The 26,517-nt window shown below is 42.5% G+C and overlaps 1 protein-coding gene across 6 annotated transcripts in view; it reads left to right on the top strand.

Moving 5' to 3' along the window:
• Window positions 1–216: 216 nt before the first annotated feature.
• The window catches only part of cdk5rap2 (CDK5 regulatory subunit associated protein 2), a 97,169-nt gene continuing 70,868 nt past the window's right edge, over window positions 217–26,517 (top strand). For 5 of the 6 annotated variants that reach the window (XM_084325257.1, XM_084325255.1, XM_084325256.1 and 2 more), the window contains exons 1-9: window positions 217–379; window positions 5,606–5,676; window positions 11,291–11,352; window positions 13,027–13,137; window positions 16,844–16,920; window positions 18,348–18,471; window positions 18,819–18,997; window positions 20,935–21,046; window positions 21,291–21,344. In XM_084325257.1, the coding sequence (XP_084181383.1) occupies window positions 327–379; window positions 5,606–5,676; window positions 11,291–11,352; window positions 13,027–13,137; window positions 16,844–16,920; window positions 18,348–18,471; window positions 18,819–18,997; window positions 20,935–21,046; window positions 21,291–21,344 (843 nt within the window). In that variant the 5' untranslated portion in view covers window positions 217–326. Of the gene's footprint in view, window positions 380–899; window positions 944–5,605; window positions 5,677–11,290; window positions 11,353–13,026; window positions 13,138–16,843; window positions 16,921–18,347; window positions 18,472–18,818; window positions 18,998–20,934; window positions 21,047–21,290; window positions 21,345–26,517 lie in introns of those variants that run through there. The other variant, XM_084325258.1, reaches the window with a different exon arrangement.

Here is a 26,517-nt window from a genome sequence, read left to right as displayed (position 1 = left end):
AAAGTTGATCCGTTTGACATATTTATACACCGAGAGTCTCAAAATAACAAATGATGTGCCGCCCGCCCCCATTCTGGCACACACCAATCACTGAACATTTTGTATATGTTTTGACCAATCACTTGGCCACGGCCCGCCTCCATCCTGCTGCTGCTCCTGTTCAATTTCCAACAGCAGTGGTGACGTCTACCATATCAAAATGGCGGCACCGTCGACTGTTTTGAATTGTGTCCTCGCTTTTCAAAGTTTATATAGAGAGGGCGGTATGTAAAATGTGCTATTGCTTTAGGTAGAGGACGAATAACGCGTGGTATTGGTGAAAAAAAATGGATTCGGTCATGGGGGAAGACCAGACGCTTCCCGTTGATATCAACGGAAGGTAAGAAGAGGACTAACGTTAGCCAGCGAGCTAACGAGTGTAGTGGGGCACACTGTCTGGGGCAGTAACGTTAGATGGGGTCCTCCTGCCTAGCTAGCTAACGTTACTGGGATATAATAACAAACACTTGTGTTAACGTAACGTTGCCCTTATGTTGAACTAGCCGACGTGTCAGTTTGATTGTTTAATTGTAACGTTAGCTACTTGTATACAAATAATACTACCACAGTTTAAATAATGGCATTTGTTTGAGTCTAATCTTAACTTCTGTCTCGGTCCGGATGGATGGCTTGCTGTGTATTGTTGTCACTCTGAATTTGATTCATCTCTTCTGTTGCGGTTACTGATTGAAATCCAGCCCACTGTGCAGCCGGTATGTTAACTGTGGCGGATATGTCATAACTGTCAGTAAACTGCTTCTGCTAAAGAGGGCGGAAGTGATCGGTTCAGTTGAGCATGTTAAACGGGTGTTTGTCTGCCAGTGCGTATTGACATGTTGTTTTTATTTCTGTATGCCACGAGGGGAGTGTGATTTTGGTACACGAGTCTTCAAATATTCGCAAGGTACTGTATTTAAACTGTAGCTATGCTGTTATTAGCCTACCGTAGCATCTGTGTGTTTCTGTACTGTACATGGGGACAGTACTGTCTATCTGTATGTCATGTATGTCATAAATGTCACTGAATTGAAAATGGGGGACCCTGATGTAAACAAGACGAAAGTCTTTCTCTGGTCTGCATCCCCTTAACAATTGTGTGTATTGAGCTGTACTGTATTGTACCCATTCTGCAATCTGTTAATTAAAGTTTTCAATCAATCAAACTGTGAGTGGTACAGTAGCTCGTGTTGTGTCACTCCGTTGTCTATGACGTACGCCAATAAATAAGTAAAAAGAGGGGTTGTTGCCACATGTATATTAAAACGGGTCGTCCAGGTGGCAAGCCTGTCGCAGTAATCCAAGATGTAAGCGATATGAGTGAGTGGTCGCGCTATGAATGACTTATTCTGGCATTCTGAAACCTGATTCACTCGCTTTCCTCTTGGAATTATGGTTGCTTTCCCATCTTATGTAATGTTGTTATTGTGCTTTGTACTCTGTATCTAGTATTTTGAACTGGACAATGTGAAAAAAGAGGAAGTCATTGTTTGTTTACTATCGCTCTCATCTTCCTGGCTGCTTTTTTAAATTGTAAAACATGGCACAACCCAAGCATTGTTACAATTACATGGTATGTATTCGCAGTGTATCTGTTCTACATACGCGTTTGAACGGTAGCTTGATTTTGCATGGGACTGTTACTGTTGAATGCCTGTACGCTTCTTCTCCCGACTCACTCACTTTGCTGACCTGGTGTTTCCTCTCAGTTCACACATGGAGGAGGCAGGGGGTTGTGTGTGTGGAGTGTGTTCTATTAGTCAGTACTGAGCAGCATCACAGTCAGTCAGTGTATCCGCTGCTTCTAGTAGGATTACACAGTATCTCTGCTGATTGATTGATTGATTGAAAAGTTTATTAACAGATTGCAGAATGGGTACAGTACAGTACAGCTCAATACATACAATTGTTAAGGGGATGCAGACCAGAGAAAGACTTTCGTCTTGTTTACATCAGGGTCCCCCATTTTCAATTCATCATAACATATATGACATACATGACATACAGATAGACAGTACTGCTACATCTATACATTTATGACATATCAGATTTGCAAATACAGTACTGTTTGTGATACAAAAGTGTCCAGAAAAAGAGTGTATACATTTGGCGTAGAAACTGTACATTGGAGGAGGTTGGGTGGGTGGGGTTGGGTGGGTTGGGTGAGAGGGCTGTACATTGGAGGGGGGGGGGGTTGGGTAGGGGACACACACACATTTTACACTGTACATTGGAATACTGACAAAGCCTTACTTGGTCATTTACTGTACAACTAGGTTAGGACATTTGTAGGGGCCAGTTTCGAATTGCAGTCTCAAGTAGGTGTTTTGAGTGTTTTTCAAAGTGGGTAGTGATTCACATTCCTTTACAGCTTTGTGTAGGGCGTTCCACATTGATGTGGCATAATTGCGAAACGTGTTTAGTCCCTTGTTTGAGCCGAATCTGGGTTTTACATGATTTGTGGAGCTCCCTCTGGTGTTGTGATTGTGGTATTCACTGACCTTTGGGAAGTATTTTGACATGTACATGGGTACCTTGGTCGCGTAGTGTATCTTGTAGACCAGGCCCATTGCAAGTTGCTGTACTCTGTCGTCTACTCTAAGCCATCCTAGGTTGTCAAAGTGGGCAGGGGTGAGGTGGGTTCTAGGAGTTAGGTCAAGCAGTAGTCTGACTAGCTTGTTTTGAGATGTTTGTAATTTGTTTTTTAGTGCCTTTGAGGTGCTTTGGTACCATGAGGTGCAAGCATAGTCGTAGTACCCTTGAATGAGTGCTCCTGCTAGAGTCTTCAGGGTATTCTTGTTTACCAGAGAGGAGATCCGGTACAAGAATCGCGTTCGTTGGTTGACTTTTTTTATTACATTGGATGCCATTTTGTCACAGGAAAGATTAGCCTCTAGGATGGAACCCAGGTAGGTAATTTCATCTTTCCTTGTGATAATATTGTCACCCACTGCAACCGAGAAGCCGTCGGTCTTGCTGAGTTTGTTATTTGAACCGAAGAGAATGGTGACCATTGTATTACTTCACTCTAAGTGTTTTGAGAGCTTTGGTGGCTGATGTTAGTGTCTTTGCCTCACCATCCAGAATTCTTCCAGCCAAATGGAAATGGAGCAGAGCTAAATGACTAGTTTCAAGATTTGTTTTATTTGTCACATAGGTACATGTACCTACATTACAGTGAAATGCTTGGTTCTGTATGAGCCTCCTGAGATTGTGCTTCATATAGTAAAAAAAAAAAAAAGAATAAAGAGCAAACACTATACAATGTACAATACTACTATTATTGTTGTTGCCTTATGCCTAAGCCCTGGTCAGAAAGAGTAACTCATCGTTGGCTGGGCTGTTGCCAGAGGCCAGAGCAGGGAAGCGGCAGAGAGCAGCTGTACTACCAGTGTGACAGGGGAAGGAAGTCATTCAGCGCGGGGCATTATATTATTAGAGTCAAGAGTCAGGGACGCAGGGTTGAGACTGCAGCATGGACACTCAGTAGGTCATGTTCAAGTCAAGAATAATTGGCTCCAGCTCGCCGGGTGTTCATTCGCTGTTGAAAAAGGTAGCTATAAGAGGGGTCATTAGAGATGTAGATCATGTCCTCTAACAAGCGTGTTAACTCTTTAACCTCACTACCATGTACTGCTGCTTTGCTTCATGATAGCCATTTGCACGGTAGAACATTTACTTTGTCCAATAGAATAGAATAGAAGGGCGTTTTTCCTTCCAGCCTTTAAAAAAGAAAACATGGCAATTCCTTTTTTCAGTGGAATTTTTTAGATTAGGCTAGATTAGATTAAAATGTATTGTCATTATACAGCACAAGTACAGTACAACAAAGATAGGGTTTTGCATCCAACCAGAGTGCAAATGTAACAGTAAAGTGCAATAGTAATATACATGAATGTACAGGTGATTAAACTGGGTATAAAATATATAAATTAGTAGTGCTAATCAGATGTAATATGTACAGAGTTGTAGTACTATTAATATGTACATTCAGTGATAAAGGTATAAAAGAGTAAAGACAGTGTGGTAGTAGTCATACTGGCAGCGTAACTAGTAAGAGTCAGAGTGTAAGGGATAATATACATCACTGCAGCACCTAAGTTTCAGCACTGTTTGATGAACATTGTTACTCAGTTGTAAGAGTCGTAACTTTTCTGCTGACTTATCGTACAGAACCTGTATGTCACTTTGAATAAAAGCGTCAGCTAAATGACAAAATGTAAATAATATCTACAGTACAGATTAGGGATGCCCCGATCGACCGGCCAGCGATCGGTATCAGCCGACATTCACTAAAATAGCTGGATCGGGTATCGGTAAAAAATATATATATAATCGATCAAATAAGAAATAACAATTCAGTACATTTATATCTGTGTTAATTTGTTACATTTAGTTTCACTAAGTTAGGAAAGTAATGTTTTAAGTCAAGCCTGATGTTGCCTTGCACAAAAGAATGATCCCAGTCTCTTCCACACAGTGAGGCATACATACAGTTTATTAATTGAACAATGGGTATTTACATTACATTTAGTCATTTAGCTGACTTTTATCCAAAGCGACTTACAAGTTCTGTATGACAAGTCATCAGAAGGGCACAAGTTTCACAACTCTATCAGTTGAGTAACAATGTTGGTTACAATGTTGGTGCTACAGTGTAGGTTAGTATATTAGGACAAGTGCATGACGGTAAGAGTAACAACAAGTAACAAAACCAAAAATGATCGGTATCAGCAGTGTATCAGCCGATATGGCTCATAGAAGATCGGTTATCGGTGGCAAAAAATGTGATCAGGGCATCCCTAGTACAGATATGTAAAAGGAGTATGTGAACGTTCAAGGCCTCCTGTGAATTTCTCACTCAAATGGTTATTAATATGCCTTGTTAGTTGTAGGCTGTACAAACGTAACAGTAATTGTTCCTGTCTGTGTCATAACGATCCAGATGTGTGTTGTTGTTGTTGTTTGAAGCATTGTGTTGCCTCTGTGAGTACCACTACTGTTCTCATCACCGCGTGCTGATTGGCCGACCAGGAGGACCACAGTAGTCAGTTTGTCTACCAATGAAAGCCCTCTATATGCAGTCCACTTGCTGCTCAGCTCCACGGCACCTTGTCCCTCCAACCGTCATGAACATGCGAGCTAGGCTGGCCTGCCACTGGCACATGGTCATTTACACACACGCACAGTCACACACACACACACACACGGAGGTAAACAGTGAGCAGCGGGCAGAGGCAAACAGTCGGTGTCAGAGTGAATGTGAATGAAGCAAGAGAGCCATTCTCCAGCTATTTATGGAGTGTCCTTAGGGCTCAGAGGAACTGGCCAGCATGAGTAATGTATGAACATCAGACAACAGAATAACAAAGATACTTAGATTGCAAAGAGCGTCGCCTAAACTGGGTTAGATAACAGGGGGGGGGGGGGGTGTAACTTGGCTGTGGTTTTGTGGAGGTTATTTTGAAAAGACTGTCTGCAGCGAAACCTTACAATGTTTCACTCCCAAAGGTTCGATATTGACTTGGCTGTGTTCCTCTAGAGTCTAATGGAATACTTTTGTTCTCAGCTGCAGCATATCCAGACTGCCAGACTCCATAGATGCTGGAGACTATTCCATGGACATTGACAACATGACAGGTATGTACACCGCAGACCTTCCTTTGTTCCATCCACATGTCTTTCTCTCTCTCTCTCTCTGGCTCTCTCATCCATCTTAGATTATTCCCCCTGTGTGTTAATTAAGACTGATGTTAGATTGCGGTGACTTCCTCGTGCCTGTTGTTTCCTCTGAGGCATTGTGATGAGGGACTTCAAGGTGACGTTAATTGAAGCCTTGAGACGAAGGACTATTTTAAGTTCATTCGAACGTTTTTGAACAGCTAATATACTTGCTGCTAATACATTTGTATTGTAAATCCATCTCTTGTGGTGTGAGTGTTATCCAATTCAAACTACAAACCTTTACTGGAACAAGGAACATGCCAACATTATGGGAAATAAAGCTTTCAGAAGAGTAATGTCTTCAAATCTCATTATCTAAAGATCAAGTGCTGTGACAGCTGTGTACATTCATAGTTAACCCTTTCACTGCCACACTACCAAATGGTTAACCCTTTCACTGCGACAATACAGAAGGTTAACCCTTTCACTGCCACACGTCAGGGTTAACCCGTTCACTACCACACTACAGAAGGTTCGGTAGTGAAAGGTTAACCTTCTGTAGTGAAAGGGTTAAAGGAACACACCAACAGCGTTCTACTGAATGGCGTGAACGCACAGAGAGGAAATTGGTATCTTATATTCTTGTCTGACTCTGGAGAAGATGGTAAGCGCATTGCCATTTTCCATAATGTTGGTCACTGTGTTCCTTTAACTATGAATGTACACAACATTTGATCTTTAGATAATGAGATTTGAAGACATTACTCTTCTGAAAGCTTACAACAGACTTGTAATGTTATCCATCTGAAGGATGGATTCATTATACAATTTATTTTTTTCTCAGTCATAGTTTTGTCCTCCTGTACTAATGAGGACTGCCCCCCCCCCCCCTAGTTGACTAAGACTTTTCTCCATGCTGAATGAATAATTTTCTGAAAGAATGATAAGAAAATCTCTGGTTAGCACTAGATGCTTTTTTACTGTGATTGTAAAATACAACCGATTGAACCTAAGCTTTGTTACAATTAGATGCTGTTATTTATTCGCTGTGTATCTGTTTTGAACGGTAGGAAACACAATTCTACGGATTTGTCTATTAAATCAATTGGTTGACAAAATCTCTTAGTCGACTAAGAATTGATTTAGTGGAGGACAGCCCTAGTCCCAACAGAGCATGTAAACAACTGATTTATTGACTCCAGGTGAGAATCCATCCTGAGTTCCTTCCTATCTAGCTGACTGTTCTGGACAAACACACATGGAACACACATTTAGCATAGCTGAGCTGTCTGTGTCCGCTGTAGATCCCCTAGGTAACTGGACACCTGAGACAGTTATAGCTGCTTCTGCACTTAGCAACCACACAGTCGAGGGAAAATGGATTCATGTCAAAATCATGGTTGTAGCTGGAGGGGCACCGGTCGATCGGGCCAGGGCCAGTGACTGGCTGAGCAGTCTCGGCATATCCAATTCCAACGCTGGTCACATTTACACGCATGCGCTGCACAATGTTGTTGACACACAACATGTTGTTGGCGTGGAATGGATGCTCTTCACCGTGAGTGAAAGAGATGTAAAGCTTGCAATTTGTAATATGTGTAACTAAGGCAAAGATAGGCAGCTATGAGCAGAATTGGTTGAGTGGTTTAGCGACAAGTTAGTGTCTCTCCCTCTCCCGCTCCTGTGTCTTGTCAGCTGAGTCGCTAAAAACATTTGATTAAATTCAATTATTATTGGTTTTTTTGTATCCACTTTTTCTCTTTTTGTTTTTCTCCCATCCCAATTTTGTATCATCCAATTCAACCCTCCCCTGTCACGAACGCTGTTTCTTGCCTCCCACAAGCCGGCTGCAATGTGGACTAAGTCATACATAGCACAAGTCCCCTCCGGTACTTGAGGTAACAGGCAACAGCAGTCGCATCTTTTCACCTGCGCAGCTCGATCTCTCAGTGGCGAGGAGTAACGCGTGGGAGGCTCATGCTGCCCCCGACACTTCCTGATTCTACTGCGCATGCGCACCAACCGACCTGTAGGAGTTGCTGTCCACAACGCCCGATCCCCACCCATCAGTTTCCCACCCCCTAATACGGCCAATGTGTATTAGTATGAACGACCAGCTAAACTGAAAGCAACGCCGAGAGCTGGGCTCGAACCCAGCATCTCCTGCGTTAGTGGCGAGCTCCTTGCCCACTGCGCCACTTAGCCGCCCTTGGCAGGTCAGATTTAAAATAAATATATATAGTATATTATATACAGTATGTATATATTGCATTTTTTAAATCTGAATTGGCCAAGAAAATTGCAATCGGTGCTCCTCTAATATTTTACTATTTCTTATAGAAACCGTAGTAGCTGTCAAATCTAATTGGAAACTGCATCGCAACTTGTGACAGTGGACCTCAGTACTCAGGACTGCAGCACTATCTCAGCATAGCAGATGACGGTTTCATGACCGTGAAAACAATTAGAAACACACACAAAAAAAGGGGGGGGGGGGGCGGGGAAAGCAAAGTCCACCTGAGAAAGCGGCGAAGACAGCGGGGTGGAAACGTAGGTCTAATGAGGACGAGAGGCGGCTGCTGTGAGAGAGGAGGATGAGGCTCTTCCTGTCTTGCTGTCAGACTGTGAGGAGGAGGAGAGATTGGTGTTTGTGAAATGTGGTGTTGACATGTTTAGAGTGAATGAGCAGCGATTGGTGGAAGTTGAGGTCACTGACCTGGAAGTTGAGGTCACTGACCTGGTCTGAACGGGAAGCTTTCCAACAGCTCTCACCTCAGATCCGTCTGCAGAGAGACAAAGATTCTCGCTCTCTCTCTCTCTCTCTCTCTCTCTCTCTCTCTCTCTCTCTCTCTCTCTCTCTCTCTCTCTCTTTAATTTACTAGTATATACTATTGACGTGTATATATTTGTTTGTGTACTGTACATGCCTCAGAGTTAGGGCTGTGCTTGATTTAAATAAGTTATCAGCTGACAAGTCTGTAAAATTGAGCTTTCTTTACATGCAATCGCGCTGAAGGAGCTCTTTAAATCTCATGCTTACCACAAACACATTCAGCATGGAAAAATTTATAAAAATAGTCTTGGTTGGCTAAGAAATGGACAGAGTAATCAACTTGTCAACTAAGAAGGAGCAGCCCTTTTGAGAAGTAGAGTGTGTATGTGGGTTGGTTGTGCATGGCGTGCATGTGTGTTTGTGTACTTAAGAGAGAGACACACTCCTGCAGAGTTGGATGACTGTTTCACTGTCAAAACATTTCTTCCCCAAGAGGAAGTAAACGGATGTAACTAAACAAACATACCAGTGCTACTTACACTCATATTATTTCCCCTTAACGTATTGAATGAATAATATTATATTAATTGTGCCCCATATAATTTTAAGTCTAGTCTACAAATAATAAGAACCAGAAATGAGGTGGAAAAAGTTAAATAATTCATGGCGTCTGTCACTGGTGTCCATGGACACGACAATAAACTTAGCTATAAAAGTATGGTTCCCATCTGCAGAATAGATTGTTTCACTATTCTGATAACTATACCCCCGCATAATTCATACATGTTCAGACAAGCTCAATATTTGGTCATTTGTGAAATTGTGATAAGATGTATACATGCAATTCAAAGTTATTGTTGCATTCCTCTCCCCCCAACAAATCTGGTCGTGGAGGTCAGTAAATTGGTTACAGTTGTAAGTAAGTAAATAAGAAAGTAAAGTTTATTTGTATAGCACCTTTCACAGATACAAAATCACAAGGTGCTTCACACAGAATTAAAAGCAAAAAACAATAAAACAGACAACACAACACAGTAGCTAACAGTATAGTACAGGGCTATTCAACTGGCGGCCCGCGGGCCAGATCCGGCCCGCGGGATGATTCTGACCGGCCCGCCAAAGATTACATGATAATAAAAATAAATAATTTTTTTTTTTTTTTAAATATTTATTATTATTATTTTTTTTTTTACTTTTTTTTCATGTCAACGTTAACACGCACAATTGAGCCAAAAGTCACTCAATTAATGACAGATTTCATTGATAAATTGAGGGAAAACTTTGCAAGTTGATTTGATGAATTTGACATGTCCAGATAATTGATGCATTTTGTGAGCAACCCATTTGCCAATGTAGCTGCTATTTCCACAAAAGGACAAGAGTTCCTTGCATCACTTCACATTGATGAAGGTCTCCTGCAACTTGAAATAATTGACATGCAAGCATCATCTGCTCTGAAGCAGGCACTTGAGAATGAACCCACCACAACATTTTGGATAAAGTGTATTCATGTCAAGACATTCCCCAAAATAAAAACGCTGGCAATATCTGTGCTAACAATGTTTGGCTCAACATACACCTGTGAATCCAGTTTCTCTCACATTAAAACAAGCAACCATGCCTCCTTGACAAATGAGCATTTGCATCACTGTTTGCGGGTAGCCCTCACTTCCTATGAACCCTCTTTCTCTGCCATTGCCCAGTCAAAGAAGTGCAATCGCTCTCATTAGATGTGTGTATGTAGGCTAGGCCTGTCTTCCCCCCACCCCCCTGATGTTTGAGAGTTAAGAGTCGACAATAAGTGCTAATAAGATGCTGTGATTTGCTGTTGTTGCACAGACATGAAGCACTTTTTCACAAGCTCAGCTGCACTATAAATGTGTTTTTTTGTTCAAGTGTTGATGTTAGAATGTTCATATGCACATCATGCACTTGTTTGTTTTTTATTTTATTTTTATATTGAAATGTTGAAGAGGAGATGTTGCAGTTGTTGCACATAAATGAAGCACTTGTTTTGAAAAGTATACTACTTTTGCAATGTAGTTAAAGGGGATCTTATAAATGGCCTTTTTCAGTGTTTAGCATTGTTTCCTAGCTATGTGGACTTATATTAATATGATCTATGTCTCTAATTCTCATATTGGCGCATTCTTCCAATTCTCCTCTCTCAATATTCACCCTCACTGAACTGAGTCATCTGAAAATGTGCTGATTTGTGATGTCAGAGAGACACTGCTGCATGATAATCAGCTGAGTTTCCACACAGTTCCCACAGTGGTTGGAGCCCAGGCTCAAAACGTGTTTTTGAGTACTTGATTAGAAATACAAAACAATGAATTAAAAAAATAAATATTACAGAGGTGTTCCATAAACCCACAGGAATTGTGTAAAAGTGCCCAAATAGTGAAAGAAATAGTAAAATAGTTCCCCTTTAAATAAAAGTTGTGAAAATGTGGTTGCGTGTTGTGTCAAGTGTACATATATTCATAGCACGGGGAGGCGCCGTGGCAGTCCGGCCCCTGGCCCCTTGGGTTTCTGACAATGTGGCCCCCTGAACAATTTAGTTGAATAGCCCTGGTATAGTATATTGAGTAAAAGTAGATTAAAACAAGCAAAAACTAGTTGAAACAGGACAGAAAGACATTTTAAGAGCTGTTCCAGCCTGGAGATACTGTGTAGGACTGAGAAAGGGAGTACAAGAGTGAATCATCACTGTGAGCTATGCCAAGGGGGGATTCTGCACGCCATCGTGTGCCGTATTAGAAATGAATCACGTCGGCATGTAATCTGACCTCCTCTCTCCTTTTTATTTCACAGCTCCACCCTTCCCAGATAAGATGTCCCCCATCAAAACTTTCACCATGAAGGACTATGAGAAAGTGAGTGAGTCGCACCAAGTGAAAAGGACTATTGTTGCACATCTCTTACATGGACACACAGTCTTGTAGGGGTGGGAATCGCCAGAGACCTCACGATACGATACTATCACGATACTAGCATCACGATACGATAGTATCGCGATACTAAATATATTGCGATACGCTGAGTATTGCGAATTTCTTTAATCTTTCTTATCACATTTAATTTATTACCGGTACCTTTTTTCAACTGCAAAGTAAAACTTTGTCAACATGTTTTATCTAATAAAATAAAGTTCGGTCTGTTCATCTCACTTCAATCATTTTTATTGCAGAACATGGTATTTTCTCAAGCAGACCGATGTAAACAGTAAACACTGTAATCTGTGTTGCATGTACCTGACAAACAACTGTTTGTATTACAGTCATATTCCAACTTAACTGAATGCACGTGTGTGTGGACTACTGTACTATTACAGATATTGAAATGAACAATGCAACTTCCTTATAATTTTTTTTTAATGAATAATTACATATCGATACTTGGCGTCCCTGTATCGATACAGTATCACCACGCAAAGTATCGCGATACTACTACGTATCGATTTCCCCCCCACCCCTACAGTCTTGAGTGCTTTACCCTAGGTCGAGGATATCCTTTTCGGGGATATTCTAAAGACAATTTCCAGTGTAATATCTAGGCTGCTACACAAGTTATTGTAATTACCCGCACACTTTGTTGTTTTTTGAGTGGGAAAGGGGACCATTCCCGGCCAAGAGTTTCCCGGCAGTATTAAGTAGGATATTACGATTCCAATAAACCTTCCTCGGTCGGGGCCAAAGCCTGAGCAGGGTAACCAGCCATGTATGGACATTCTTTAAGAAGTGTAGAGTTGTGGGAGTAGAGAAAGGTGGCCTGAAGCCATGTCAGCATTGCAATGGTATGTACACTCAGATTTCTCCCCAGCACTACCGTCTGTCTGCCTGCCTGCCTGCCTGGCCTGTATGATTAGAGGTTTGTAGAGCCAGTGGTCCAGACTCCTGCCTCCCGCTCCTCTTGCCCCCTATGCCCAACCCCCCCCCCCCCCAAGTACCAGATGTACGCTGTTATGGTCCTGGAGTACAATGATGCACACAGTCTGCCGTGGGACCCCCCCCCCCTCTCTCTTACACACATACACACACACACATACACACACACACACACACACACACACACACACACACACACACACACACACACACACACACACACACACACACACACACACACACACACACACACACACACTCTGTAACCACAGCCATGTACACAGGCCTCTTAACACTGCCATGCTAACTCACTCTCCCTCTGTCCACTGGGGCATGGTACATTCCTGCTTTTATCCCAAGGACCAATCGCTCAGCAGCTCTGTTTATTATTATTATTATTATTATTATTATTATTATTATTATTATTATTATTATTATTATTATTATTATTATTATTATTATTATTATTATTATTATTATTATTATTATTATTATTATTATTATTATTTTTAACCTCATTAATTTGCTGTGGTTGCTTTCCTTTGTTAAAAACGTCTAATATAGTAAAGCATGTGAATAAACAACGGGTTTAGTATTCTCCATCACATTTTCCATCTCGATGGCTGAGTATGTAAATGTGTTTCTGCCTCATCCTCCCCACAGCAAATCTCGGATCTGAAGAAGGATAACTTCAACCTGAAGCTGCGCATTTACCACCTGGAGGAGTGCATTCAGCAGAAATGTGATGACTCCACCGAGGACATATACAAAACGGTGTGTGTGTGTGTGTGTGTGTGCGCGCGTGTGTGTGTGCGCGCCCACACATGCAGTTGGGCATGTACATGTTTTGCCTTGTCTCCATTAGCTATGTTCAACCTGGCTGGGTCTATAGCCATGGTCTAGCATGGTACGGTATCTATGGTTGGGTTTGTGTCTCCATTGCGTTTCTTGTAAACTCTCCGGTTGCTAGGCAACCTTTCAAAATTCACAACAGCAACTGTGGTACACAAGCTAAAACACGGCTTGTGTACCACGGCTAAACCCTGGCTAGTGGAGACAAGGCATTAGTGTGTCTGTGTGAAATATTGTGCATTTGTGTGTGAGTCTGTCAGTGTCCGTGTCTGTCATGTATTCATGTGGTCTCGTCATTCACGCCCCTGTGCCGTGAAGTTATATATGACTGTGTTTGCTAATGGGCTCACAGCCCCGGCTCTGACTACAACCAGGCTTTGTACCCCCGACCAGCCTCACCAGCTGATCCCAAAGCGACACTTAAAAAGGGGAGCCTTCAAACTCGTGCCGTATAATTGTTCACCTGCCATGGTTGAAGGATGTCAAGTTCTTGAGTACATTTTAAGTGTATCATGATGGAAATTGTATGAATACGTTCCAAGATCAAATCAACATACTTGACAAATTATATTGGCTTGTGTTGGCCTTAAACCCAATATCTCTACAAAGATTATATTATATATTCTTTGCTTGTGCCAACTGCCAAGAGACTTTTACATTTTCATCCACTACACAATGGAAGTATAAGCGGGGGGGATATGAATTGGTCTCCATCCGTTCATTTGGCCCACCGTCAACTCTCAAACCACTGCTTGTCTGATTCTTACCAGACTTGGGGGAATTGGACATTTTGCCAGTACGTTCCAGCATTTAGAATATCACACTTGATTGATTGGGGAGGGGAGGGCAACATATTCATTAATTTGTCTCAAGCAATATCTCATACTCCACTGGTCTGATTTCAGGGGTAATGATGATGCCTGTTCCTGCACTCACAAAATGATAGTGATTAGATTTAGATTTCTTTAAATTTTCTTTTTACACCTAACTTAATTGAACCTTTCAACCATTTTTCCTCAGATTGAACTCCCTGATACTCATGGCTTCCAAGAAGTGTCATGTGTGGCTTGTGAATTTATTTTTAATACATAGCCTAGAAGCCTACTGTTTATGTGTGTCTTTAGTCTGTAGGCTGATAGCCTTGGCTTTAGTTTGTCTCACTGGCAAAGCAGCCAGCAATCACTGCTTCCCTTTATTCCATATTATATTAAATTAGATTCAAATGTATTGTCATTATACAGCACAATTACAGTCCACCGAAAAAATAAGTTTAGCATCCAACCAGAGTACAAATGTAACAGTAAAGTGCAATAGTAATACACAATGTACAGGTGATTAAACTGGGTATAACATATAGAAATGAGTACTACTGAGTAATAGTGCTAATCAGATGTAGTATTAATATATACAGTAGGGGGGTCACAACAATCACAGGACAATATTTCAGTTTGTAAGGGCGCTTTCACATATAGTTTTGGTGGACTCGGTGCGGACTTGGTGCAGTTCGGGGGGTGAAGTTGCAACATTGTTGCATTCTTAATTTGGTTCGTCTGCATTCACATTGCAATTTGTCAAGCGCACTAAACTTTCTGAACAATGTCACACGGTCGAAAAGGGCGCTTGTCTATTGGACACAATAGAGTGGAAATGTGTGTGTGTGACTGCGAGCCCTAACGTGTGTGTGCGTGTGCGCGTGTGACTGCGAGCCCTGTCTGACTCCAGATCAGCGGAGGTGTCACAATTTTCAGTCGTGGTAGGGTAACCAGGTGTCCCGCTTTTAGTTGTACTGTCCCACCATTTGACCGAATGTCCCACGTCCCGCATATTGAGAGGATGTTCCTCTTTTCGAAGCAAAAAAAAAACATGGGTCTAAAAGCCCCTCCCTACAGTAAACGTAGCAACCCGCCTCTTGTCCACTCGTGACGCTACCTCATATCGCAGATCTGATGGGTTAGGTAGTAATTTAGCCCTCTGCTCGTGAGAGTCGTGACTCACTTCCTATATTTGGTCCGCGTTTGGTCCGATGAAGCGAACCGAGACCTACGTTTTCAGGCGGACCAGAGTTTGCGTGTTTGGTCCGCACCAGAGTAGAGCTGCCGCGATTACCGCATTACCGCGGTATCGCTGTTACATCACGTCCACCGCAAGTGTAGGCTGAATACCGCGTCACCGCTGTTTTTTTATAATAATAAATAAAGTACCCTCCTCTCGTTGGGCTTGCGGCTCTGCAGATATACCCTACTCCTCTATCGAGGTTCCAAGCGACCCTATTGGGTACCAGAAAAGTCACGTGAAACATTGCAGACCACTGATTGGTCAGAAGAGAGACGCGTCACACTTTGGAGCATCTTGCAGTGCTTTTACTTCCTGAATCTCAGCCATTGATCAGAGCTCAGTCACAACACGGCTAGTAGTACGTTAGCTAGATAGTACGTTAGCTCCCACCGGAGACCGGAGTCGATTACCGTCGCTCCTCAGGGAACGAGGCATAATGATTTTACTGCAACGAAATGTTATAATAAAAGCCCTTTGTTCTATACACTTGTCTGATTGAAAACTTTATTAACAGACCGCAGAATGGGTACAACTCGGCACGCTCTGAGCAAAGAAAGGAACTGAGATATGAATTGAGTAACGCTTGCCTTGCTATGGTCCGGTAAATACGAACGTGTAACTATATAACGTCAATGCCACAAAACGAATGCCTTTGTAATCATAAGTAGTAACGTTATAATAATAATAATAATAATAATAATAATAATAATAATAATAATAATAATAATAAGAAAGGGTCGGGGGGTAACCGGCGGGCGCGCCGCTACCACACCTGCCCGCGACACAGAGGGGAGACTTCGAATCCGTGTTTCACTTTTAATAGCGAATGCGTGCATGTCGAATCCCAAACAATATTCATGCTGCAAAGTCATCCTCTAAAGATAGACATTTAGACTAGAGGCAAGCTATATGCTATAAAGAGTAGACTACAAAAGAAAATGCATTCAAATTATTATTTTTTTGTGTGTGTGTGTGGTAATAACCGCGGCGGTAGGAAATATTTTGCAAATTTGTGCGGTAAGGAAAACATCAATACCGCGGCAGCTCTACACCAGAGTTCGACTGAGCATTCACACCACCCCAAAAAAAGCGGACTATCCGAGAAAACGAACTCTGGTCTGATAGTCCGGACCAAACAGCTCTGGTGTGAAAGCACCCTAAGATAGACATCAAAGTTGGTGCACATATACAGCTATCCCTGCGCAACAAATGGGAGGCCCTCTAGAACCTGTGCAACATATTGGACCATTTAGCATTTCTGAGACACACTTGGTATATTACATATTAGGTTGGGGCGATATGGAAACAAAAGTTGTGACATATGATACTTTTCCAGAGGATCGTTATTGATATGATGTATGCTTATGTATGGAACATGTTAGATAATCCAGTTGATGTTCATCACATTGGACAGCATGGCAATGGGATGTGTGATGGGTTCAGATAAATGTAGTGGAATAAAAAGTACAATATTTCCTTTGAAATGTAGTGGAGTAAAAGCCACTGCTTTGGTTATATGTCCAGCAGCTTCAGCTACTGTATCTGCTGACTGAGTGATGTGGTCTCTCCTCAGAACATCGAGCTGAAGGTGGAGCTGGGGTCCATGAAGAGAGATCTGGCAGCGAAACAAGAACTGCTGGTGTCTGCATCGTGAGTCACTCTGCCCTGATGCAACCTCACCCTGTCAGAGGAAATAGCAGTGTCTAAATAACATTGCTTAAAGGAAAACTCCAACATTTTGGGAAATTAGCTTATTAGCTAATTTCCCAAAATGTTGGAGTTTTCCTTTAATATAAACACGTTTGGTATTATTTTATACACGAGTGAGGCTGGGCAATGTTTGAACACAACGATGCTGTTTTATATTGTGTGACTGAAAACCTTATAGTCTACGTTATGTTTTTAGGCCAACTGTTAACTATAAAGCACTACATTTACATTTACATTTTTGTCATTTAGCTGAACGCTTTTATCCAAAGCGACTTACAAGTTCTGTACGACAAGTCGGCAGGAAGGGTAAAACTCTTTCAGCTGAGTAACAATGATCAAACAGTGCTGAAACTTGAGTGCTGCAGTATTGAGTGCATTACAGCTCATAACTTTATTATATGTTAGATGTAATAACTAGGCTTTTACAGAATATTAAATTATAAAAAATTTGTAGGTCAAATCAGTGCCAGATAGGGGTGGAACGGTTCACAAAAACTACGGTTCGGTTTATTTCACAGGTTTGGGGTCACCGTTTTTGGTTCAGTATGGTTCAGCAGGGGCCAGGGACATACAATTCCTTTGCTAATTCAAATTGTATTTGGTAAAAATAAATAAATTAGTCTTTTCCAAGACAAACTGACTGACACAGCTGCACTCAGCACCTTGCCTGGACAAACTAAAAGGTCCTTAGTTTAGGATTTAAATGCAGCAGGCATGAATTACTAATGTTAACTGAACTTAGTATGCCTTATTCTTAGTGTTGTATGACTGTAAATAGAAATAGTCAAAGGCCAGTTACAAAAGCACTCCATACACACTCCAGGAGTGATGCATTAGGCTACAGCTAAGGGTTCCACACAGTACCAAAGTAAACCACAGGAGTGATGCATTAGGCGGCTACAGCTAAGGGTTCCACACAGTACCAAAGTAAACCACAGGATTGATGCATTAGACTACAGCTAAGAGTTCCATACAGTACCAAAGTAAACCACAGGATTGATGCATTAGACTACAGCTAAGAGTTCCACGCAGTACCAAAGTAAACCAATGGGGCCCCAAACCGTGGTGGTCAAACCGAACGGTTTGGATTTTCTTTTTTACACAAACCGCTCCATCCCTACCAGATAGAATCAATGTGATTTGGTCCATACTTTGATGGATGGGTATTTTCATTTTTTAATACCCAGCCCTTTTTTATACTCGGCAATACAGTCCAACAATATTGGCTCACCACTCACTGGCGACGGGAATTTCCCTGCAATGTATTTGCACCGATAGAGCCAGTAACAGTCTCTCTCTCTCTCTCTCTCTCTCTCTCATTCCTGTTGTCAGGAAACTAACCGTCTCTCTCTCATTCCTGTTGTCAGGAGAGCTCTGGATAGTTTTGCAGGCCGAGAATCCGGAGACTTCCAGCGTTTCAGAGAGAAGGCGCAGAGAGAGATGAACGCACTACGAGACGCACTTAGCAAGAAGATAGCTGACCTGGAGCAGGTAAACTGACACTTAATGAACTCCCACCGATCCCCTTGAGTCCCAGTTTTCTTTGGGAAATATGAAAACATAATTGCATTGCTTAGGGCTTGAAGCTACCGTCAGGAACATGCTGGTAAGTCTGGGCTGTGGTTGATGAGTCTGGTTAATCATACTATCCACTTTGGCAGAAAGGACTGTCTTCAACCAGTCCTTCTTTTCTAAAAGCTTTTTGTGCGTACTTCTTCTAAGGAATGAAATTTACTTGACATTTTGAATCCACTAGGCACTTTGGATGCTTGTGGTGGAGCCAAAACAACTGTGCTATAGTACTTCGGTCTCAGTGTTTCTCTGCTCCTCCATGTTAGGATCTGCGTGCAGCGGAGGAGGAGGTGGATAAGATGGCGGTCATCGCAGAGCAGGAGAAGCTGAGGAACATTGACATCGAGAAGCAGCTCCTGGCGTTGCACCTGTCCAGCACACTCGGCCCTCTTCCTGTCTCCAGAGAAGCCCACGACCTGCAGCAGGCACTGCAGGAGAAAGACAGGTAGAAATGCAGAAGATATTATAACTGATGATGTGGCAATAGGGACAAAAATATTAACCTTACAAAAATCTGACACGCAGATACAATCACATTGATATTGATATACCGTATCGGTCCGATTATAAGACAACCCTGATTATAAGACAACCCTCTTTTTTCTTTTACGACCAAATCTTGTATTTCTGAAGAAAATATATATTTTTGAAAATAATCACAATAAAACGCAAAGAAAAAGTATTTAATGTCTTCTAACATTACACTCTGTAACATGTTTCTTGGCTGCTCAACAGTTGTTTGATGACTGCTTTGTTGATCACCATGATCTTAAAATTGGCATCGTAACTCCAGGTTGCTCAATTCACAATGCGGATGGGTCATTAAAGGCACTTGCTCAGATAGAGCAGAACGTTAAATGATAAAAAAATGTGCTCAACACTCACGATAAGCATTCTCGCCGTGAGCGCTCAGCTACTTAACGCACCCACCTCATGTGGTATCACTAGGGATGGGTATCGTTAGGATTTTATCGATACTACTACTCTTATCGATACTGCTTAACGGTTCGGTACTTTATCGATACTCTTATCGGTTCTTTTAGATTATTATTTAAATATATTTAAATTTAAAAAATAATTATAAATTATTATTTGAACGGCTTAATATCTGTACTTGATATTTGTTTGTTGTGTTGCATATTTGAAATAAACTTCAATCAAATCAAACCCCCCCCTCTTAAAAAACAAAAACCTGTGTTTAACCTGGCCATCTATAAAACATCATGCTAAAACTGTGAAACAAATGTCCTACTCCCCTAAAGAAAGAAATACATAGCAAACATGACTCAGTTATGCAATAGTGCTGCTGCTTTTTATTTTGTTAAAATCTTTTAGTTAATAAGACTACAAAATGACTACAGCGATTTCACGACGTTTTCCTGTCCACGCCGGAAGTGCATCGGATACCTACCTTAACGTTAAATTTTCAACAACGGAACAGATTGTTGCTAATTAAACACTTCATGGAAACGGAGTAACGTTAACGCTATGTCGAGTTCATACGTGTAGTGTAGTATGAACTCGGCGAGTCGGCATAACGTTAACGTTAGTCAGTTTCAGTGTTGCTGGATGGTACACTCTATTAGCTCCGTAGCTAACGTAGCTAGCCACGTTAACGTTAAATGTTCAACAACAGAACAGATTGCTGCTAATTAAACACTTCATGGAAACGGATTAACGTTATCGCTATGTCGAGTTCATAAGTGTAGTGTAGTATGAACTCGGCGAGTCGGCATAACGTTAACGTTGTTGCTGGATGGTACACTATATTAGCTCCGTAGCTAACGTAGCTAGCCACGTTAACGTTAAATTTTCAACAACAGATTGCTGCTAATTAAACACTTCATGGAAACGGAGTAACGTTAACGCTATGTCGAGTTCATACGTGTAGTGTAGTATGAACTCGGCATAACGTTAACGTTAGAGTGTACCATCCAGCAACACTGAAAGTGACTATTAGCTCCGTAGCTAACGTAGCTAGCCACGGACAGGCACCTCCAGTCCCTACCCGTGTATGTGTGAGTGTGAGCGGCTCGCGACAAGTGTGTGTAATGGCTTGCTGCGGCTCGCTTCTCGTGCAGAGACAGAGAGAGGAGAGATAGTTTGCAACGTTTAAATTCCTGGAAAAAAAACCTCATAATAATAATAATACTTTCTCGAGTATCGATAGCAGTACCGATAACGTCGGAGCTTATTAATACTCCGGTTTTTTCTAATTCAGTACCGGTTCCCGTTTAGAACCGGGGTCCGGGGGGCATCCCTAGGTATCACTCGTTTTGATCATGGTGTATCATATACCATGATAAAAGAACACTTTTCTGAAATTCGAATGAAATGTATTATAATCGTACGCATGTGTGTCCCTGCTTCCTCTTCCTCCAGTATCATTGAGCAGCTACAGAGGAAAAACAGGGACCAGGGGACAGACCAGCCAACCGCTGACCACGTCAGACAACTCTCCACTCTCGTTGGCCAGAAAGATCAGGAACTCCAGGTATAACTCCTTCAGTTAATTGGTGGGTTAAATCTGGGAGTTATCTTTCTTCTCTTTGGTTGCGTTTTTCCCCCCTGCAAATGAATACAGACCCAAGGGGGTTCCGATGGAAGTAAAGGAAGTGCTCTCTATTATTACCATGCACCAACACCGCAGAGAAAGGTTGGCGCCATGTGCCGGCCAGACCTAGGACAGACAAAATCTCCCTGGTTTTTATTCTAACGTCTGTGTTTGTTCCCCGCAGGCCCTGAGGGATGAGCTTGGCCGAGAGAAGGACAAGACACAAAGGGACCATCAGGTTGGTTTTGTCTGGAGTTCCTACTCACTGTGGCTTTGTGGTGGTGTGTCACAATGTGACTGATGCACACTGACGTTCTCGCTGACCTCTAGGAGTCCTTCTGTTTGGTCGTACTCCACTTGCATCCGTGTTTCTCTAGAGCCTTTTCTGTTGTCTTTAGTGCCGCCCCGCGAGGGGGCTTTGTTATGTCATTGCTTTTATTCTGTGACAGGTCATGGTTGTGCCTCAAACCATAAGCTACACTCAACTGTCCCCTGCGTTAATGTGTTTAGTCACTCATACACACACGCACACACGCACGCACACACACACACTCACACACACACACACACACACAGAGGCTATCCCTTCACTCGTGAGGCACAAAGCGACCACTGTCTGTCACTGGGAGGATGGTGTTATGGTGATTTCCTGACGCTGAGGAAATGCACTGTGGCATGTTTTATAGGTTGCCTCTTTATTCTCCGTATGCATTCTATTAAGGTCTTATTTTCATGTGCTTTGTTTGCTCTCTGTGTGTGTTCTGTTTTTGTTTTTTACGGGAGGCTGTGGGCTTTGAAGTGAAGTCAAAAGTTTGTTTGACCGTGAGTAGCTGACGTCATTTCTGCCTTGGGGGGGGAAAGTGAGTTCAGAGCAGTCAGGACTGTCTTGTCTCGTCGACGACGAACTTCCTCCATGAGACACTTCTTCACAGGAAGACCACCTGTAGCAGGAAACTAGGGCTGTTCTCAACCAAAGGAATTCTTAGGTGACTAATAGACGTGGAATTTGACTAGTTATTGTTTGTAAATCATAACCAATAGAACAAATGGGCATACAGAGGACAAAATGTGTTTACAAATACAATAATTATCTGGCAACACTGTCTGCAAATCTAAAATTGTGCCTCCCACAAACAATCATGCAGGATGACCTCTACAAATCTAGAGTGTACCAGACATCTGCTTGTAATGTTTCAGGAAATAACCCATACAGCATGGGAAAAAGCATAAAAAACAACGAATGGATGTACAAAGTAAGTAATTGACTAAGAGGGGGGCAGCCCAAGTGGAAACCTGTTTATCCATTTTAGATGTATGATCCCTTGTTTGCCTGAGCTGAAAAACCACATTAACAGTCACTGTCATTGAAGTGCTTCAACAGTCATGGAAACTCAATTTAAAAGTCATGGAATTCTACCCCAGGGACACGGTGGGGAAGTTTCTAACTCGCTGTGGAGGCTGGTAGACAACTCACTGTGGAGGCTTAGTGTGGCTGGTAGACTGCTGGGCGGTGTGTTCAGCTTGATCGTCGCTTGTTTTACCTGACGGCATGATGCAGCTAACCTTCAGGGTAATCTCTTGACCGTAATCCTTCAAAATGAAGTCTTTCTAGCCCTGGCCTGGAGAATTTGACTGGAAAGGCTTCTCTCACCATTCATATCCTCTCAACCAGCTATATGTGTTTTCAGCACTGATTGATTGATAGATATAGCCTCTTAAGTCATCAAATAGACTCATCATAGATATTCAGAGTGTCATGGGTGGGAATGGAAAAAGTGTTGTCCTTCAAGTCACACTGTATTTGACAACACTTCTAAGCTAGTTAGTAATCCGTCATATTGTGCTTGTTTCATAGAGGATTCTAGAAGGTCTTTTAAGTACCCAGGCTGAGGAAACTTCTTGTTGATTGATTATAGTTATCATGAAAATCTTGAGCAGAGCAGTGTCCATACCCCTCAGCCTGCCTTACTGACCCAGGATAGTAATATTGGATTACCAAGCTGGCAAGGGTACAATTCCTCTGAGAGCTATTTATGGCAATCTCTCTCCATTTGAAAAACTAAAAAAATCTATTGGAACGGTCTGTCTGTTAGATTAGTAGTCAGAGGTCAGTCTTTCCCTCATGTTTTTTTAGGGGATTTGTGGCGGCGGTGGTGCCCCATGGTCTGGTCTTAAACTTGGTGCGATGTTTATTATTAGGGCTCCATCAGACTGACAGTTGTGCAGTATGTGCATACATTTTAGGTCCTAAAAGTGAAGGCAAGGGGGAAGGCCAATAGACGGGCATAAGGGATCAGAGAGGATGTGACTGTGATCTTATCAAATCAAATCGAATCAAATTTATTTGTAAGGCCCGACAACACATGTTAATGTCCCCATGGGCCGGACACGTCTTCTTTAAACAAGTCGAGAAGAAACATCACAATAAGTCAAGAACAAAACAAGAACACCATAAAGTCCAAAAAACTTAAAATAAATGCAAAATAAATAAATGCAACACTCTCGGACATACACCATGCGAAGGTAAGGAAAAACTCACTAAAACCTAGCAATAGGAAAAAATGCACCACAGGCAATGTGGAGGAGAGAAACCTTAGAAGGGCCGTTCAAGGGGGGATCTCCCTTCTTAGATGTCGGTGATGGTAGTGTTGCAATAAAACAGGTGAACAGTTGGTAGGCATGCACTCATGTGTGTAGTGAAACACAGATAAGTGCATGCGATACCAACTGAACATTTTGAAAGATTAAAGATAGAGCTGATAGCGATAGCAACTGAACATTTTTGAAAGATTAAAGATAGAGCTGATAGCGGATCTATTTGAGGTGAAGGGGCAAAGGACAGGATTTATTCGGGACTGCTTCTCAGCATCCAACATCAGACAGCTTTTACATGTGATTCAATATGTGAGTTTGGTCTGGCGACTTTGGTTGCAGGACACTTGCCGTGTCGTTGGCTGCTGAGAAGGCTTTCGATTGGTTTGAATGGTGGTTTGAAAGGGTTTGGCCTGGTCGAGGCGGCTGGGTGGTGCAGCGGACATTGCGCTTGTCACCAACGCAAGAGACACCGGGTTCGAATCCGGCTGTCGGCGTTGCCTCCGGCTTGGGCCGGCCGTCATACTAACTCAATTGGCAGAGTTAGCGGGTGGAAGTCGATGGGTGGTAATCTGGACGTTGTGGACAGCGACTCCTACAGGTCGGTTGGGGGACGCCTGCACAGCAGAGACAGGAAAAGGCGGGGTCGCGTGAGCCTCCCACACGTTACACCTCGCCAATAAGAGTCCGCGCTGGCAGGTGAAAAGATGTGACAGGCTGCCTCCACAATGTATCGGAGGAGACACGTGATGCAAGGCTTCTATCCTCCCTACAACCGACCAGTGGGGGGCATATGCGAGCAACGTTCAAGACAGGGGAGGGGAGAATTGGCACAGCGAAATTGGGATGGGAGACAAATAGAAAAAAAGAGGAGAAAAAGTGGATCAAAAGAAATAAAGGGTTTGGCCTGGCTGGGGGCAACTTTCTTAGTTGGACTGAATACAAACAATTTACCACTCCTTTGGCCAGTGTTATTTCCAATGGCTTACAATCAGAGCTGTTCCCTCTCACTAGAGGCACAAGACAGGGCTGCCCACTTGGTCCTCTACTCTTTGCAATTTCAATGGCGCCACTGGCGGGGCCTATTATTCACAAGGATGTTAACTCAATCAGCGCCAGGGGTCGGGGCGCTAGAGCGCCATCGCTTTAATCAATGGGGAGACTGCGACATTTGCGAGTGCTTAAAATATATCTTATATTATAGCTATGGGTCTAATACACCCGTTTTATACCGTTTTGAATATGAGTATAGTTTTGGTGATTCTTAGTAATCCCAGGAAAAGACGCGATAATAGCATTTTAGTGGAATACACATTTTTCGCCTGATTATCGAATCTTCCTGAAAGCAACGCTAGATTATCATTATGTCTCCTCGTGCATACATGAAATGGCCTTCGTAGCGCGGCGCTCCCCCCCCCCCCCCCCCCCCACCTCCTGCACCCAACGGTAAACAGCCACACACAGTCCACACAGATCGCAGTAGAAAGAAATATCAGATCAACGCAAGATTGGATATATAGAGTCCTTACCTGGTCTCTGATGTAATGCAAAAGAAATAATCCAATTATTCAAGTTTCAAGTTCAAGTTTCTTTAATAGTTGTCATACAGAAGTACAGAATACTTTTATACAAAATGCTTCTTACTGTTATGCTCCAGAGACTGTGCAAGACAAGATAAGTATGAAATAAAATAACATAGTATAGCATGTAAATTAGAAGTAAAAAAAATGAGGTCACAGTGTTCAGTATAGACATATGTACAATGTTCGATGCAGAATAGACGTAACTGAGTTACCATATAATATACAATACTATGTATGCAGTGTACTAATATACAATACTATATAGTGCAAGGCAGAAATAAGATGAGGTGCAATTTAGGTACAATTTACAGTAGGTGTACGAGTTGTAGTGCAAATCCTTTATCAATAAATATAAAGTGTGTTTGTGTGATCTAAAGTGTGGAGAGTGGGTGCTGCAGTGTGTTGTTTGTTCAAGTGCGTGTGGGTGTGTGTGCTGTGTGCATTTGGTTGTTGCATAGTGTTTATTGTTCGTTTAGCAGCCTGATGGCCTGGGGATAGAAGCTTCTTCTGAGTCTTTCTGTGCTCGCCTTAAGACTCCGGTATCGCTTGCCTGACCGCAGCAGTTCAAAGAGGCAGTTGTTCGGGTGGCTGGAGTCCTTGATGATTCTCTTAGCCTTCCCCCTGCACCGCTTGTTGTAAATGTTCTGGAGGGTGGGAAGCCCCCCTCCAATTGTGCGTTCGGCTGAACGTGTCACTCTTTGTAGTCTGCTACGGTCTTGTGCAGTGCTATTCCCAAACCAGGAGGTGATGTTGCCAGTCAGGATGCTCTCTATTGTACATGAGTAGAAGTTCCTAAGGATCTTCTGACTGACTTGGAACTTCCTTAGGCGCCTGAGGAAGTAGAGGCGTTGTCGTGCCTTCTTCACAACACTGTCAATGTGTGTGGTCCATGTCAAGTCCTCGGATATGTGGGCTCCGAGGTACTTGAAACTGTTCACTCTCTCAACCGGTGCCCCGTCGATGCTGAGGGGGCTGTAGTAGGCTTGGGCGGTATGACGGTATTACGGTATACCGGGGTATTTAGAAATACCGACGGTTAGGGATGGGTACCTTTCACATTTGAACCGATACCGGTACCGGTACCTGTGAATCGATACCGGTACCCAACGGTACCTTTTTTCGGTACTAAAAAAAAAAAAAAAAAAAAAATTTACTTTTTTCTTTTCATGTCAACGTTCACACGCACAATATATGCTTACCTAGGATTTGACTTGATTCAACAACAAAGCAGTCGGA

The sequence above is a fragment of the Notolepis coatsorum genome (assembly GCF_963971535.1).
Source record: "Notolepis coatsorum genome assembly, chromosome: 11".
Lineage (NCBI taxonomy): Eukaryota > Metazoa > Chordata > Actinopteri > Aulopiformes > Paralepididae > Notolepis > Notolepis coatsorum.
This window is presented reverse-complemented; position numbering and strand designations above follow the sequence as displayed.